The sequence below is a fragment of the Pseudorca crassidens genome, chromosome 2, assembly GCF_039906515.1.
Source record: "Pseudorca crassidens isolate mPseCra1 chromosome 2, mPseCra1.hap1, whole genome shotgun sequence".
NCBI classification, from domain to species: Eukaryota; Metazoa; Chordata; class Mammalia; order Artiodactyla; family Delphinidae; genus Pseudorca; species Pseudorca crassidens.
Window position 1 is genome coordinate 154,892,690 of NC_090297.1, and position 16,151 is coordinate 154,908,840.

The 16,151-nt window shown below is 45.2% G+C and overlaps 1 protein-coding gene across 2 annotated transcripts in view; it reads right to left on the minus strand.

The window, feature by feature from the left end:
* Positions 1-1,605: 1,605 nt before the first annotated feature.
* The window catches only part of LOC137220002 (uncharacterized), a 59,656-nt gene continuing 45,110 nt past the window's right edge, over positions 1,606-16,151 (minus strand). Inside the window, exons 12-22 of one of the 2 annotated variants that reach the window (XM_067729438.1) lie at positions 15,010-15,141; positions 14,437-14,570; positions 13,703-13,963; positions 13,420-13,559; positions 11,029-11,160; positions 10,460-10,596; positions 9,890-10,012; positions 9,317-9,447; positions 8,747-8,879; positions 5,859-6,059; positions 1,606-2,391 (exon numbers count right to left, since the gene is read on the minus strand). In XM_067729438.1, the coding sequence (XP_067585539.1) occupies positions 14,546-14,570; positions 15,010-15,141 (157 nt within the window). In that variant the 3' untranslated portion in view covers positions 1,606-2,391; positions 5,859-6,059; positions 8,747-8,879; ... (5 more) ...; positions 13,703-13,963; positions 14,437-14,545. Of the gene's footprint in view, positions 2,392-5,858; positions 6,060-8,746; positions 8,880-9,316; positions 9,448-9,889; positions 10,013-10,459; positions 10,597-11,028; positions 11,161-13,419; positions 13,560-13,702; positions 13,964-14,436; positions 14,571-15,009; positions 15,142-15,356; positions 15,413-16,151 lie in introns of those variants that run through there. The other variant, XM_067729439.1, reaches the window with a different exon arrangement.

A 16,151-nucleotide genomic window follows, 5' to 3' on the forward strand; every position in this document is an offset into this window, starting at 1 on the left:
TCACCCATGATGTGTGTGTGTGTTTGTGTCTGTGTGTGTGTGTGCATTCCACTGCTACAGGAGACATGCAAAATAATATCAGATTTGCTACTATATGAAGTTCTGCTTTCTCCCAAGAACTGTGTGCTCGCAGGGTTCGTTCAGTAAGGTGAGTGCTCTACCACCACATCACAGTCATATCTCATCACCTTCAGCAGGAATAACTTACACTTTCACCTTACATGCTGGTGTATTAAATTAGTATTACTCATCAGAACTTGCTTATTAATAAAACAAGCTGAATTAGCCACTGGAGAATCATATTTGGAAATTCAATGACAATTTTACATTTTTAATAAAGGCTCAGAAATATTATTGCAAAGCAGGTGGTACAGAAAACTGTGGTCAAATTTGACATTCATTAATAATTGAAGTGTGGAACGTGACAGGTGAAAATTGATATTGATTTCTTTCCTCTAATATTTGGAAGAGTTCTAAAAGGTAAATAAAATGAGATAACAAGACATATCAAGTCTCACTGATTTCTTTGATCAACTCCTCCCTACATATCACTCCTTCGCCTGCCATGTTTTGAACAATTCAATGCCCATAGTCTTTCCATTTCAGTGCATTATAAAACACACTCAAGCTGGGTTTCAATCGTATTAGACTGAAAGCTGAACTTTTTATGAAGGATTATTTAAAACAAAATGTGTCTTGAGCCCAACAGCCTTTGAAAACAAACAATCCTGGGAGTTCAGTACGGAAATGTCAACACTGTGGAGAACTCTTAGATTCAGAAAATTCAGTAATCCTATTTGATGTATGTTAACCGTATCAATATTAACAAACTTCTGCTTGAGTTCAACACTGATTTGAGAGCTGAGTTACTACTGGTCTTGTATTTTAACTAGTTGTGAAAGGACTGAGAGAGTTGTTCTTGGGTTGAACTTGACCTGCCTCTGGGAATGCTCTCTTTTCTATCCGTCTTGAAAAGCTGTATAGAAGTGCATTTCTCTGCCTTCCTTCTTCCCATCTTCACCCCTTGGGAAAACAAAAGATGCTCAAATATAGATGTGAGCACTGCAGATGCTCTGTTTGGCAATGGTGTCTTTCAGCTTCCCAATAAAATTTATATTGCTGACCACCCATATGACTGAAAAGTGACTCATTTTACTGACAGATATCGGGCTTGAGATGCCAAAAGAAACAGGTCATTTCAAATTTCCTTTTTAATTTTAAGTCATAGCTTTTTGTTGCAACACTAGTTGTTCAAAAGTTAGATCATGAAGGTACCTTCTTATGACCTCCAAATAATTAATCAAAATGTTCAATGGGCTATATAAAAAGCAAGCAGAATATTCCTAATTATCAATCTTTCTCTTGAGTCATATAGTTCTTGTAATTTCAAGGAAGAGAAACTCAGATGTAAAGTGTTACAATAGCCAAGCCTACCAGCACTGTTATCTAACCATTCAGCAATTTTCTCTGCCAAGTCACTCTGAACCTTAGACTACTGAAAATGTGTTTTAAATTAATTTTTAAGGTTTTCCTCTTTTGAGTTAAAAAGTGGTCTCAATTTTATAAGTAAAATTAAAGAAGAAACACAAAATAGAACATCTGAGATATTTCCATTAGGCATTATCTATATATAAACATATATATATATATAATTTTAATATCTATACATATATAAAGGCACTGGGATAAATCTCCATCTTCTGTGCCAGTGGGACATAGGTCCATTATCTTAGGAATAGGGAACTCCTTTCACAATGGAAGTGAGGATATTGGCTGGACCATCCTTCTTGAATATAATTCCATGTAGCCTCCATTTAAGGTCGTCTGGATCTTGGTTCCTTGTAGCAATCTACTACTCCAACAGTGTGTCGTTCATCAAGTTCAGGTCTTTCTGAAGCCAGGCTAGAAATACAAAGTGAGGTGGCCGACTAAGGTAACTGACCAAAAAGGAGGAAAAGAAGACGAGCAAAACAATTTCCCAGTTTCAGTTTTTCCCATATTCTCTGTGCTTGACAAGGGAAAAAATATTTGGGTCTGAGTTCCTCTCATTCTTAGCCATTGTTGGTTCAAATCTGAGGAAAAAGAAAAAAGGTAAAAACGAAAATATGGAGTCCAGAATTCCGTTAGCTCTCTTGCATGCAATATCACAACTTAAAAGGCCTTCCAAAATGGAGGGATAAACTTTTAAAAATATAGCCCAATCTTTTCAATCTAAACAAGTAAACACTAAAAATATATTTTAGAAATCCAGCAAACACACTAACCACAGTCAAAGCAAAGGAAGGCTTATGGCTTACCAAATGACAGTGGCTGTCTACAAGAGAGAGAAAGAGAATACTCCAAAATTCTATCTGACCTGGCAGAGCTCAGCACAGCTACTATTCTTCTTTCCTAAAATCAAGGCATAAAGAAATTGAATAAAACTTGCCAAAATGTCACCTGGTGCTTCCAAAAGCAGATTAAAGAAGGGAGTATCCAGAAATCAGGATGAAGAAAACTACTTAGAGAAGTCCCTTCTCCTATCAGTGGGCCACCAGGGTTTATCTGGGTAATAAAATGATAATAGGCCTTTCTGTCATCTTCTTTTTATAATTTATACATTTAAATTTCAGTTAACATTTTTAAAATATCCATCAGAATGACAGGCATTTCCAGAAGTATCAGCTTTTTTTAAATCCTTACCCTTTTACAAACGTGAAAATTTAGACTTTAAAATTGTCTAAGTTAAAATACAATTCTCAAGTAAACAGGGACCAGTTTCTGGACTTTTCCACCGATCTGTCTTTCCCTCTGCCAGTGGCTTTATATGCTAATAGATCCTATGTTAACATTACATTTTATTAATGTTAACATATATGTTTAAAATGTTTCATCTATCCTTTTGCACTAACTTTTTCAGGTGAACACTGAACTGACTTCTAGATATTTACTAAGTTTTGTGACTATTACAAATGGGATCTTTCCTTGTTTTTTATTGTTATTTATGGCTTATGGGAAAATAACTGACTTTTACATACTTAGACATAACTGATCATAATTCTGAACATGATCATTTCTAGTTCTTCCACTGATTCCTGCATTTTGAAAAAAACAGTCATTATCATCTGTGATTTTTGTTGTTTCCTTAGTAAAGGCTCTGGAACCAGCCCCCACCCATGATGCTCCTCGTGTTCTTATCCTGCCTGATCCCACTTCCCGCTGCACCTGACCCTAACCTGTCTGCACTGCTGCTGTAAAACACTGTCTGTTCACATGGTGGTGATGGCAATAAAAACTCTTCATATCTGTAAAGTGCCAAGGGCTCTGCCTACTTTATTTTATCTTGGGGTTGTCACTAGACACATCACATGCTTCCCTCTCTTCCCTAAGGCCTGGACCCCACATGAAAGGGAGAAAAGGTGACCTTGTATCTGGATATGGATTTTGTCACTTCAAGAGCTTTATCACATTAAAATTAATATCTAATACATATTGAACACTTTGTCAGGAACATCCTAGGTGCGTTCCATAAGAACCAGAAATAATATTGACAGCTAACCATTAAGGAAGTAATTAACCATTAAGGAATAACCATTAAGGCTGTTTTAAGTTTAGCACACCAGAAAATATAAGGGGTATAAATTCTAGTAGCATTTAAAAAAAGAAAGAGTTACTAATTCTAATACTAGCTTTTCCTTTTCGACCACTTTCCAAAATTATAGTTCTCCTTTTCTGTCTAGCAGCTATGCATGGCTCCTTCACCGATGGAGAAGTTATCCACTGGTACTGAGACAGAAATGATAAATATGCCATTTAAGCTACAGGTAATTTAGGAGGGTTTGATCTTCATTGGAAATTAAGATATTTTACTTAATAAAAGGTCTTCAATCTGCACTTCTGGGAAGCTAAATTAAAGCATCACATAACATTTTCAAAAACAGAAAAGCCATTTCATTTGACTACAAACTTAGTTTTAAGATGGCAGAAAGTACCTTGATACTTTTCTTTTAAAAAGGAAAGAAAAGCCATTAAAGAGAAATTCTTCCGAGAGAATTAAAACATGTTATATGCCTCTGACTTGGCACTCCTTCCATTCTGGAGGCCTTTTTCGGTAACTGCTTTCATCACAGAATGATTTAAAGTAAAATAAATTGAAATTAGAGTAATTATTTCCCAATGAGTGGCTATTTCCATTTAAAACCAAAAGCCAACTAATTATTGCTTTTCCCATAAAATTAAATATGAAGTCTACATTATGTAATTATACACTTATTTCCCGCTTGTGTATTCTAATTTCTTCCTCAAAAACCTAAGATGCCATCTTGCAGACTGCCCCCAGTGGCTACTATTTTGGCAGCAGCAAAGGTCAGCTTTAAACAGTTTGCATCTAAAGTGGCTTTAGATACCTTTGGATAGAAAGTACAGTCTAAGCACCGTCCAGACACTTAGATACCTAAAGGGCATCAAAGATAACAAACCAAAGTCCTGATATTCCCTCAAAAGCTGCTCCTCCCATCAGCTCCCTTTTTCTAAGTGATACCACCCAGTTGCACACATAATCATCAACGACTTGTCTCCTTGTTACTGTCTCCTTCATACCCCACACCTAATATATCGGCAAGCCTTGTTAGCTACACCCTCAAAACACAACCTGAATTCAACCACTTTTCACTTGCTGCAAACTTCCAACCTAACCTAGGCCATAAACAGCCCTTATTTGGACCCCTGTGATAGTCTCCTAACTGGTCTCCTTGTTTGTCTTCTTTATCCCCCTCAAGTCTATTCTCTATACCAGGTCATCTTATTCAGATACTATTTGGATCATGCCTTGTCCCACTTCAAAACTCTCTACTCGTTTAGAAGAATCCACATCTTTACTCTGGCCTTCAAGACTTTACAAGAGCAGACCTCTGGCTAGCTCCTTGACCTCATGTCATACCACACTCTTCTTCACTCAGTACTCTGGCCATGTTGGCCTCCTTGTTTTTCCTTAAATAATCCACCCACCTACATGCCTGCATACTCATTGCTTCCTTGTCCTGGAATGTGCTTACTCCAGTTCTTCCATGGCTTGCTCCTCTCTTCATTCAGGTTTCCGTTCAAATGCCACTTCTCCTGTGAAGCTGTCCCCTAACAAACCTATCCAATGGAGTCCTACCTGCTCTCCCTCACTCTCCTTACATTAATATATTTTTGCACTTCCTACTATCTAAAATTATATGACTTATCTGTTTACTCATTTCTATCTGAACTCCTTCACTAGACTGTAAGCTCCACGAGGGCAAGACTTTTGTCTGTTTGGTTCACTGCTTTATCCCTAGTGCCTAAACCCATATCTGGCACACAGAAGATAGTAAAAAAATTACTTGTGAATCTGACAAATGAATAAAGAACTCCTGGAAAGAATTCAGAGGTTGCACAGGAAAGAAATAATGCTCTTCGTGGAAGCAGTCTTAGTATCTAGGTTCACCTCTATTCAGAGTTAAGAACAATTTACAAGTATAATTCACTTTAATTAGTACATTATCTGCTAAAAACATAAGGGAAGTGCAACACTAGACAAGTACAGTTGAAGCTTGAACAACATGGGTTTGAACCTCGTGGGTCCATTGACACACGGATATTTTTCAATAAATATGTACTATCATCCTACACGATCCAAGGTTGGTTGAATCCACAGATGCGGAACAACTGACTATAAACCTACTCCCAGATTTTCAACTGTGTAGGGGTCGGCACCCCTAGCCCCACGTTGTTCAAGGGCCAGCTGTATATGATGAGGAAAGTTAAACACATTAAGTTTTAAAAACTGTCAATACGTGAACAAATTCTTTTTGTTTTCCTATGTGTTTATCAATTTAAAAAAAGTGACCACATACCAATAAGTGGATTTTTTCTTATATCCAGAACGAGCAGAGTTCTGTTGGTTTCAAGGGCCTTTAGTAAAGTCTTTGCTCCTTCACTGGTGAGGCCACACTGCTGCAGGTCCAGTGCTTTCGATGAAAGACAAAAGGTCATTTGCAAAGTCTATACAGATTTAACATATAGACAGCTCCCATTTTCTCACGTGTGGAAGAGTCCTGCACAAGAGAAGTCATGGCAGGTTTGTAATTTTGGATATGGAAAAAAACAGAAATGTATATGCACACACATAATGCATAATCCAATTTAAAAACCTCTTCTTGGATGTGCAATGATAACCCTGCCTTTAGTCCCAATAAATCATCCAACATATTTTACAATTACAGAACTGAAGAATAACTGTATATAACCTATGAGCAAAAAGCATCACAAAATGAATCTCAGTTCATAATTAGCAAGGGCGGCAGTGGCATGTAAACCTCACAAGCAAAACCTGGTGGAGCTCAGAAATGCACTGCATTCTTTTGATCATGATCTTCAGCTCCAAATCACACATGAAACTAGTTAAAAGGGGAAAACAAAATAGAAGAAATGTAATAACTGTTAGTTTTAGAGGGAAAAGAACAAGTCTAAGAGGTTACAAATAATAACAAATTCAAACAATGTGTGAATAGAGAATACATACTAAAAACCTATCATGAAAGTATGATGGTCAAGAACTCTCTCCATAAAAAGTCAGACAAAAACCAGAAAAACTGATCATGAATTCTAGTAGTTCTGGGGCTGAACAACCTACTCATTTAAACCAAAGGGATCATCACCAAAGCACAGGTATTAAAAAATATTACATGAAAGGAAACTATGATGAGTCTTTTTTTTTTTTTTTGCAGTACACGGGCCTCTCACTGCTGTGGCCTCTCCCGTTGCGGAGCACAGGCTCCGGACGCATCGGCTCAGCAGCCATGGCTCACAGGCCTAGCTGCTCCGCGGCATGTGGGATCTTCCCGGACCGGGGCATGAACACGTGTCCCCTGCATCGGCAGGCGGACTCTCAACCATTGCGCCTACAGGGAAGCCCAGTGAGTCTTTTTTTTTAAGTGTTGTATGGACCATCACATTAAAATAACTGGAGTCTTTCAAATAGAAAGAAATAGAAATAGAAAGCAAGAAATAGCAAGTCAGACATATGGATCTGACAGGATACCATACAACCCTTACAAACTCTCACTACAGAAGAATGGACACAGGGTATAATTAACCAAAGAGCCAAATTAATACAAACAGCCAGTAAACCTCACCAGTAAATCAAATGAATACAAAATAAAACAAAATGTGGTTATTCTCCTATCAGATTAAGGCAAGATTCTGTACGAAAAGCCTTTAAATAATGTCTATACCTTTTTGATCCAACAACTCTCTTTCTAAGAATTTAACCAAAAGAAATAGAGATATAAGTAAGGAAATATATCAGAGTACTATTTGTAACTGAAAAACTGGACATAGCGTATATCCAAGAATGGATAAGCTATGTGCACTGTGGCATATTCATACAATGGAATACTGAACAATCACAAAAATCATGCAGGAGATGCAAATTTAATGACTTGCTAAAATGCTTATATGAAATTAATTGAAAAATATAAAATTTGGAGTAATCCCACTTGCATAGAAAATGGAGAGGTACTCATTTTTGTAGTTTTACATTTTTTAACAAGTGCTACAAGCCAGTGTTTGTGAGAGGCAGGCTTCACATCTACTGTTGGGGTGGACTACAAACTGGCATAGCATTTCTGGGTGGTAATTTGGCCATGTGTATCAAAAGTCTTAAAAATATGTCACACTTTGTCATTTCACTTGTAGTACCTTATTCTACAGAAGTAATCCCGATGGATACAGAGATGTATATACAACGTATTCACATTGTTTCTAACAGGGAAAAGCAAACTGTGTAAATCTAAAAGCAAAGAATTGATTAAACTATGGGACATCAATACGACGCAATACTACATGATACATCATTAAGTGAAAAAAGCAGGAATATGAAACAGCAAGTATACTACTATTCTATTTTTGTAATACCTAAGTGTACAAATATATTTATAGGGAAGAAAAAGACTGAAAGTATATACACCAAAATGAACAGTGATTATATCTGGCTATTAAAATTATAAGTAATTGTTCTCTTGTTACTCTGTAACAATGAGCTGTTCAGCCATTCCTACTGCCATGCTTTGGACCACTTGCATCACCCCAAAGTGTCTCTCATGCCATTACCTATCACTCCGTGCACTCGCCAGCCCCTGACAACCAGGAACCCACTCTCTGACTCTGTGGATCTACCTGTTCTGGACGTTTCTCCTCAGTGATGTCACACCCTGAGTGTCCCTCTGTGTCTGACTTCTCTCGCTGAGCATTGTGTCCTCAGAGTACATCCACGTGACAGTGAGTGTCAGGGCTTCACCCCTTTGTGTGCTGAGGGACTGAGAAAAGAAAAAAAAGAAAGGAAAATTGCATGCAACTCTAGTGACAGCCGGTAATGAGAACCAGAGGGAAGGCTCTGGGACAGGGGGCGCCATGCCCTGTGAGGCCCTGGGGCTGCTGCCAGTCTCCGTGGAGGCTCAGCAACTCCCAGTCACTTCCCAAATTGTGGTCGCTAACTGAGCATCTGGCCCCAGGACCCACTGCTCGTTCAGTCTATCTGCAGTCAGCCGTTCATCCTAAGAGCGATGCTCTCACAGGCTACATCAGGGAGCATGGGGACAGTTTACCGAGCTGTGCAGCCGTCCCTACTGCCGTGCTTTGGACCACTTCCATCACTGCCAGAATGTCCCTCACGAACTTACCTATCACTCCGCCACCTCGCTGGACCCTGACAAGCAGGAACTCACTGACTCTGTGAATCTACCTGTTCTGGATATTTCTCCTCAGTGGGGTCACATCCTGTGTGTCCTTCTTTTCTGACTTCTCTTGCATAGTGTTCTGGTCTCAGGGTGCATCCATGTGGCAGCGACTGTCAGGGATTCACCCGTTTGTGTGGCCTAGTGAAGCAAAGAAGACAAGAGAAAAGAAAGCAACGTGACATGAATGTATGGTGACAGCTGGTGATGAGAAACAGAGGGGAGGCTCTGGGGCCGTGGGCACCCTGCTCTGTGAGGCCCTGGGGCTGCTGACAGTCTCTGTGGAGGCTCAGCAAGTCCAAGTAACTTCTCCACGTTGGGGGCACCAGCTCACTGTCTGGGGCCAGAACCCACTGCTCGTTCAGTCTTCCTGCGATCAGCCCTTTGCCCTGAGAGCGATGCTCTCACAGGCCGCACCGGATCACGGGGGAGTTTATTTAGCTGTGAATCTACCACTACTGCCATGTTTTGGACCATTTCTGTCACCCCAAAAATGTCCCTCACGCCCTAAGATATCACTCTGTCCACTCGGCAGCCCCTGTCAACCAGGGACTTCCTCTCTGACTCCGTGGATCTACCTGTTCTTGACGTTTCACCTCAGTGGTGTCAGACCCTGTATGTCCTTCTGTGTCTGACTTCTCTCGCCGAGCATCATGTCCTCAGGGTGCATCCAGGTGGCAGCGAGTGTCAGGGGTTCACCCTTTGTGTGCTGATGGACAGAAAAAAGATAAAATAAAAGAATGGAACATTTCATGTAAGTCTGGTGACAGCTGGTGATGAGAACCAGAGAGAAGGCTCTGGGCCAGGGGACGCCATGCCCTGTGAGGCCCTGGGGGTGCTGCGAGTCTCCGTGGAGGCTCAGCAACTCACACTCACTACCCCATGTGGGGAGCCATCAACTGAGAGTCTCGGCCCAGGACCCACTGCATGTTCAGTCTTCCTGCAGTGAGCCCTTCGTTCTGAGAGCTGTGTTCTCACAGGCTACAATGGGGACCACATGGACAGTTTACTGAGCTGTGCAGCCCTCCCTACTGCCATATTTCGAAGCACTTCCATCACCCAAAAATTGTCCCTCACGCCCTTATCAATCACTCCATCCCTTCGCCAGCCTCTGACATCCAGGAACCCACTCTCTGCCTCTGTGGATCTACCTGTTCTGGACGTTTCTCCTCAGTGGGGTCACACCCTGTGTGTCCTTCTGTGTCTGACTTCTCTCGCTGAGCATCATGTTCTCAGGATTCATCCATGTGGCAGTGCGTGTCAGGGTTTCACACCTTTGCGTGCAGAGGGAATGAGAAAAGAGAAAAGAAAAGAAAGGAACATTGCATGCAAGTATGGTGACAGCTGGTGATGAGAACCAGAGGGAAGGCTCTGGGACCGGTGGCGCCATGACCCGTGAGGGCCTGGGGCGCCTGCCAGTCTCCATGGAGGCTCAGCAACTCCCAGTCACTTCCCCAAGTGGGGGGCCGCCCTCTGAGCGTCTGGGCCCAGGACCCACTGCTCATTCAGTCTTCCTTCAGTCAGCCCTTTGTACTGAGAGAGATGTTCTCACAATCTACAATGGGGAGCATGGGGACAGTTTACTGAGCCGTTCAGCCATACCAACTGCCGTGGTTTGGACCACTTCCATCACCCTAATAATGTCCCTCATGCCATTACCTATCACTCCGTCCCCTCGCCAGACCCTGACAACCAGGAACCCACTCTCTATGTGGATCTACCTGTTCTGGACGTTTCTCTTCAGTGGGGTCAGACCCTGTGTGTCCGTCTGTGTCTGACTCGTCTCACCGACCATCGTGTCAGGGTGCATCCACGTGGCGTTGAGTGTCAGGGGTTTACATCTTTGCATGCAGAAGGACTGATAAAAGTAAAAAGAACAGGAAGGAACATTGCACGCAAGTCTGGTGAAAACTGGTAATGACAGCAAGAGGGAAGGCCCTGTGACCAGGGCGCCAGGCCCCGTGAGGCTCTGTGGTTGCTGCCAGTCTCCGTGGAGGTTCACAAACTCCAAGTCACTACCCCAGGTGGGGGGCCGAAAAATGAGCGTCTTTACCGAAGACCCACTGCTCGTTCAGCCTTCCTGCGGTCAGCCCTTTGTCTTGAGAGCGATGCTCTCACAGGCCGCACAGAAGCGTGGGGGACAGTTTACTAAGCTGTGAAGCCATCACAACTGCCATGTTTTGGACCATTTACGTCACCCCAAAAATGACCCTCATGCCTTTAGCTATCACCCCGCCCCCACGGCAGCCCCTGACAAGGAGGGACTTACTCTCTGACTCTGTGGATCTACCTGCTCTGTACGTTTCTCCTCAGTGGAGTCAAACCCTGCGTGTCCTTTTTTTTCTGACGGCTCTCGCTGAGCATCGTGTCCTCAGGGTGCATACACGTGGCAGCAAGTGTCCGGGCATCACCCCTTAGCGTGCTGAGGGACAGAGAAAAGATAAAAAAAAAGAATGGAACATTGCATGCAAGTCTGCTGACAGCCGATGATGACAACGGGTGCCACGGACAGATTGGAAGAGGGCAATGGCAAAACCCAAGGGCCTTGGGACGTGTAAGAGAGGTTGTAGGGAGGAAGAGAGAAAGACATGCTATTCTCTGAAGCAATCATCGTAATCCAGGTGTAAAATAATAAATGGTAGACCCAGAGTAACGGCAACACAGATGGAAGGGTGGAGTATGAGAGACACTAGAAAGAAAAACTGTCAGGGCTTCACCATTGATTGGATACATTCATTTCTCCATTTAACACAGGTTATCAGTAACTGTGCCAGTCGCTGGGAACGAAGAGTAAGCAAAACAGTCATGATCTCTTCCTCACGGACCATGTGATAAACACCTATCTAAAAATGGATGTGAAATGTGATGAAGGCTATAAGCGAGAGGTACGTGGTGTTATGTGAGCTACGGTAGGGGGATGTGATGAGTTGAGTAGGTAAGGGGATACCTTCTTGACAAAGTGACACCTGAGAAGACATGAGAAGGATGAGGAGGCATCAATCAGTTGCAAACTAAACAGAAGGACATTTCATTCAGGGGGCAGCATGGGCAATGTGCCATTGTAAGTATGTAGGCCTGAGAGGAGGCCACTGTGGGCTGGAAGATTGAGAATGAAAGGAAGGAGGGGCAAGACGAGGCTGCAGAGATCCTGCTCCATCCTGCCCAGGGGATGCCCTGCCCTGCGGACTAGCACACCCAGAGTGCCAGTGCACAGCCAGATGAGAAGCCTGCTCTAGAATGCAAGTCAACACTGCTTCTTTCACCAAGAAAGTCTTGCCTGATAAACTAAACAGCATATCTAGTGGACATATGATTTACATTCTGAAACAAGCTCCTTAACTTATGGAATGGCAACAGTTCTCAGGGGGTCGGTCAGGAGCCTCCCGGCGTGTGTCCCAGGGACCCACCTGCCTGCAACCTTCAGCTGCCTGGCAGGAAGCTACGCGCCCACTCCTATGGCTATCTGTGCAGTGAGGTGTATTGCGCAGACAGGTTCCACACACACTTCAAGTCGGAGGGTGGACTCAGTGGCAAGGTGAGAGGCCGGCCTGCCCCACAGACCAAGAAGGCGCTCTTTGTCCTGGGCCGAGATGCTCGTGCCACCCCACTGGGCCTGCCGGGCTCTGAGGGCCCTGCCCTGGACCCCCTGCTCCCCTGCAATTTGTTCAGTAACAGCAGAGGTGGCCACACCCACACCCTCTGTGAGGTCGGTGTTCCACCCTCCTGTAGCCCCGCCCGCCCCCCTCCGCAGGTTGCCATGAACTACAGAAGCTGCATCCTGAGGCCACGGGGTTCCGAGGATGCCAAGGGCAGACATGATGGCCTTAAATGAGTCGCAGAGGCCTTAAGTGGGCTTGTGTGGTTGGGCTCACCTCTTATGTTTCAGTGAACTTTGTGAGAAGACAGGGCCTGGGAGCTGCAGCCTCACAGTTGGGCTCCACAGTAAGATGTGTGCGACACACCTCAAACTGACCTAAAACATGGAGCGATACCAGCCATCTAGAGGTCTAAAAGAGAGCCACTGCAGCTAGCCCACAGGTCCAAGAAAAATAAATTCTTATTTCTGTAACTGAGTTTTGGGGAGATTTGTTCCAAAGCATTATCACAGCAAGAGCTGACTAATACAGCATTCTCCAAATCACTGCTATGTACATGGCTGCCACCATGCCTATGTGTAAGGCAATTGTGTCCTCAAACTTTGAGAATTCTTGAATTCTTGGTGCCTCTCCAACACAATGTACATGGCTAAACTTTCCCCAAATAACTTCACTAATGTACCACAAAGAGCTCCCTAAACTTTTATTAAATGTAATGCCAAGTTCTTTCTATTCATTTTCTGTTTCTACATAGTTAAAATGATTTTTATCAATGTAAAAGGATGGAAAATTGGAACAAAGCATTTTGTGGATAGTTGTTATCCACAAAGGAAAATCACAAACAAAACAGGCATTACACTGAGTGTAGAGCACTAATGCCCCTGGTGTCTGTAAATGCCAAGTGAAAAAAGGTTTGATCGCAGAAAGCCTGAACGAGCGGTGAGTCCTGGGCCCAGATGCTCAGCTGGTGCCCCGTACGTGGGGAAGTCACTGGGGCTTCCAGAGCCTCCACAGAGACTGGCAGCAGCCCCAGGTCCTCACAGTGAATGGCATCACGGGCCCCAAAGCCTCCCCTCTGGATCTACCTGTTCTTGACGTTTCTCCTCAGTGGGGTGAGACCCTATATGCCTTTCTGTGTCTGACTTGTCTCGCCGAACATCGTGTACTCAGGGTGCATCCACGTGGCATCAAGTGTCAGGGGTTCACCTCTTTGTATGCAGAAGGACTGAGAAAAGAAAAGAAAAGAGAGAAACATTGCGTGCAAGTCTGGTGACAACTGGTGATGGGAACCAGAGGGAAGGCACTGTGACCAGGGGCGCCGGGCCCTGTGAGGCCCTGGGGTTGTTGCCAGTCTCCTTGGAGGCTCACCAACTCCCAGTCACTACCCCAAGTGGGGGGCCGCCAAATGGGCGTCTTTTCCGGGGACCCACTGCTCGTTCAGTCTTCCTGTGGTCAGCCCTTCGTCCTGAGAGCGATGCTCTCACAGGCCACACGGGAGCGCGGGGGACAGTTTCTCCTCAGTGTGGTCAGACCCTGTGTGTCCTTCTGTGTCTGACTGGTCTCGCCAACCATCGTGTCCTCAGGGTGCATCCAGGTGGCAGCGAGTGTCAGGGGTTCACCCTTTTCATGCTGAGGAACGGAAAAACGATAAAAGAAAAGAATGGAACATTGCATGTAAGTCTGGTGACAGCTGGTGATGAGAACCAGAGGGAAGGCTCTGGGGCAGGGGGCGCCGTGCCCTGTGAGGCCCTGGGGCTGCTGCGACTCTCTGAGGAGGCTCAGCAACTCCCAGTCACTACCCCAAGTGGGGAGCCATCAACTGAGAGTCTCGGCCCAGGACCCACTGCACGTTCAGTCTTCCTGCAGTCAGCCCTTCATTCTGAGAGCTGTGTTCTCACAGGCTACAATGGGGAGCATGTGGACAGTTTACTGAGCTGTGCAGCCCTCCCTACTGCCGTGCTTTGGATCATTTCCATGATCCAAAGCCGTGCTTTGGATCATTTCCATCACCCCCAAAATATCCCTCAGGCCCTTACCAATCACTGCATCCTCTCGCCAGCCCCTGACAACCAGGAACCCACTCTCTGCCTATGTGGATCTACCTGTTCTGGACGTTTCTCCTCAGTGGGGTCACACCCTGTGTGTCCTTCTGTGTCTGACTTCTCTCCCATAGCGTAGAAGTCTCAGGGTGCATCCAAGTGGCAGCGAGTGTCAGGGCTTCACCACTTTGCATGGCCTAGTGACGTAAAGCAGAGAAGATAAAAGAAAAGAACGTTGCATGCAAGTCTGTTGACAGCCGGTGATGAGAAACAGAGGGGAAGCTCTGGGGATGGGCGCGCCATGCTCTGTGAGGACCTGGGGCTGCTGCCAGTCTCTGGGGAGGCTCAGAAAGCCACAGTGACTTCCCCACGTGGGGGGTGCCAGCTGAGTGTCTGGGCCCAGGAGCCACTGCTCATTCAGTCTTTGTGCGGTCAGCCCTTCTTCCTGAGAGTGATGCTCTCAAAGGCTGCACCGGTGTGTGGGGGACAGTTTACCAAGCTGTGCAGCCATCACTACTGCCATGTTTTGGACCATTTACGTCACCCCAAAAATGTCCCTCACGCCCTTAGTTATCACTCCGTCCCCACGGCAGCCCCTGACAACGAGGGACTTACTCTCTGACTCTGTGGATCTACCTGCTCTGTACGTTTCTCCTCAGTGGAGTCAGACCCTGTGTGTCCTTTTGTTTCTGACGGCTCTCGCTGAGCATCGTGTCCTCAGGGTGCATACACGTGGCAGCAAGTGTGAGGGAATCACCCATTTGCGTGCTGAGGGACAGAGAAAAGATAAAAAAAAAGAATGGAACATTGCATGCAAGTCTGGTGACAGCCGGTGATGACAACCAGCGGGAAAGCCCTTGGGCCGGGTGCGCCATGAACTGTGAGGCCCTGGAGGTGCTGCCAGTCTCTGTGGAGGCTCCGCAAGTACCAGTGACTTCCCCACGTGGGCAGCATCAGCTCAGGTTCTGGGCCCAGGACTCACTGTGCGTTCAGCCTTCCTGCAGTCAGCCCTTCATCCTGAGAGCGATGCTATCACAGGCTACAACGGGGAGCATGGGGACAGTTTACTGAGCTGTTCATCCATCTTTACTGCCGTGTTTTGGATCACTTCTGTCACCTCAAAATGTACCTCACACCCTTAGCTATCACACCGTCCCCTCGCCAGCCCCTGACAACAGGAATCTGCAGCGGGCCGTTTCCGACCAGCAGAATAACGAGCCGCCACACGCAAGATTCTTCTCGTATCACACTTTATTGGAGCACAGCTTGGTTGAAGAAAGATGGAAGGAAGACGCTACGCAGCAGAATATGGCAGGCTTTATACTGGCCAGAAGGTCCACACAACAGCCCTGGATTGGTGTGTGTCAGTACATGTGACAATATATTGCTACGCCTACAATCCACGGGATGCACGCGTGGCGCCTTACGCGGCACTCCCGGGTAGTGCAAGCAAGATGCAACAATGTAATTTCGCCTTCCTCTGGACCAAGAATCCAGCTCCTTCCTGGCGGCGTCCCACATCTCCCCCTTTTTCTTTATGTCCTTAGACCACATAACGGTCGCCCGTACAAGTCTTGCCCCCAAGGGGACATGGCTGTTCAAGGGCTATTGTCATGGGCGGCAGAAATCACCCTCCCATAGTGCAATGCTGCTTACAGCGCGGGGTGCAAGGGCTGATTTCAGGCAGAGGTTCCCACTAGGAGTGCAATGGCTCATGGCCATCCTGTGCAGGGGCAACCACTAGGACTTGTTTAGCAGGGAGATCCAGGCACCGGCAG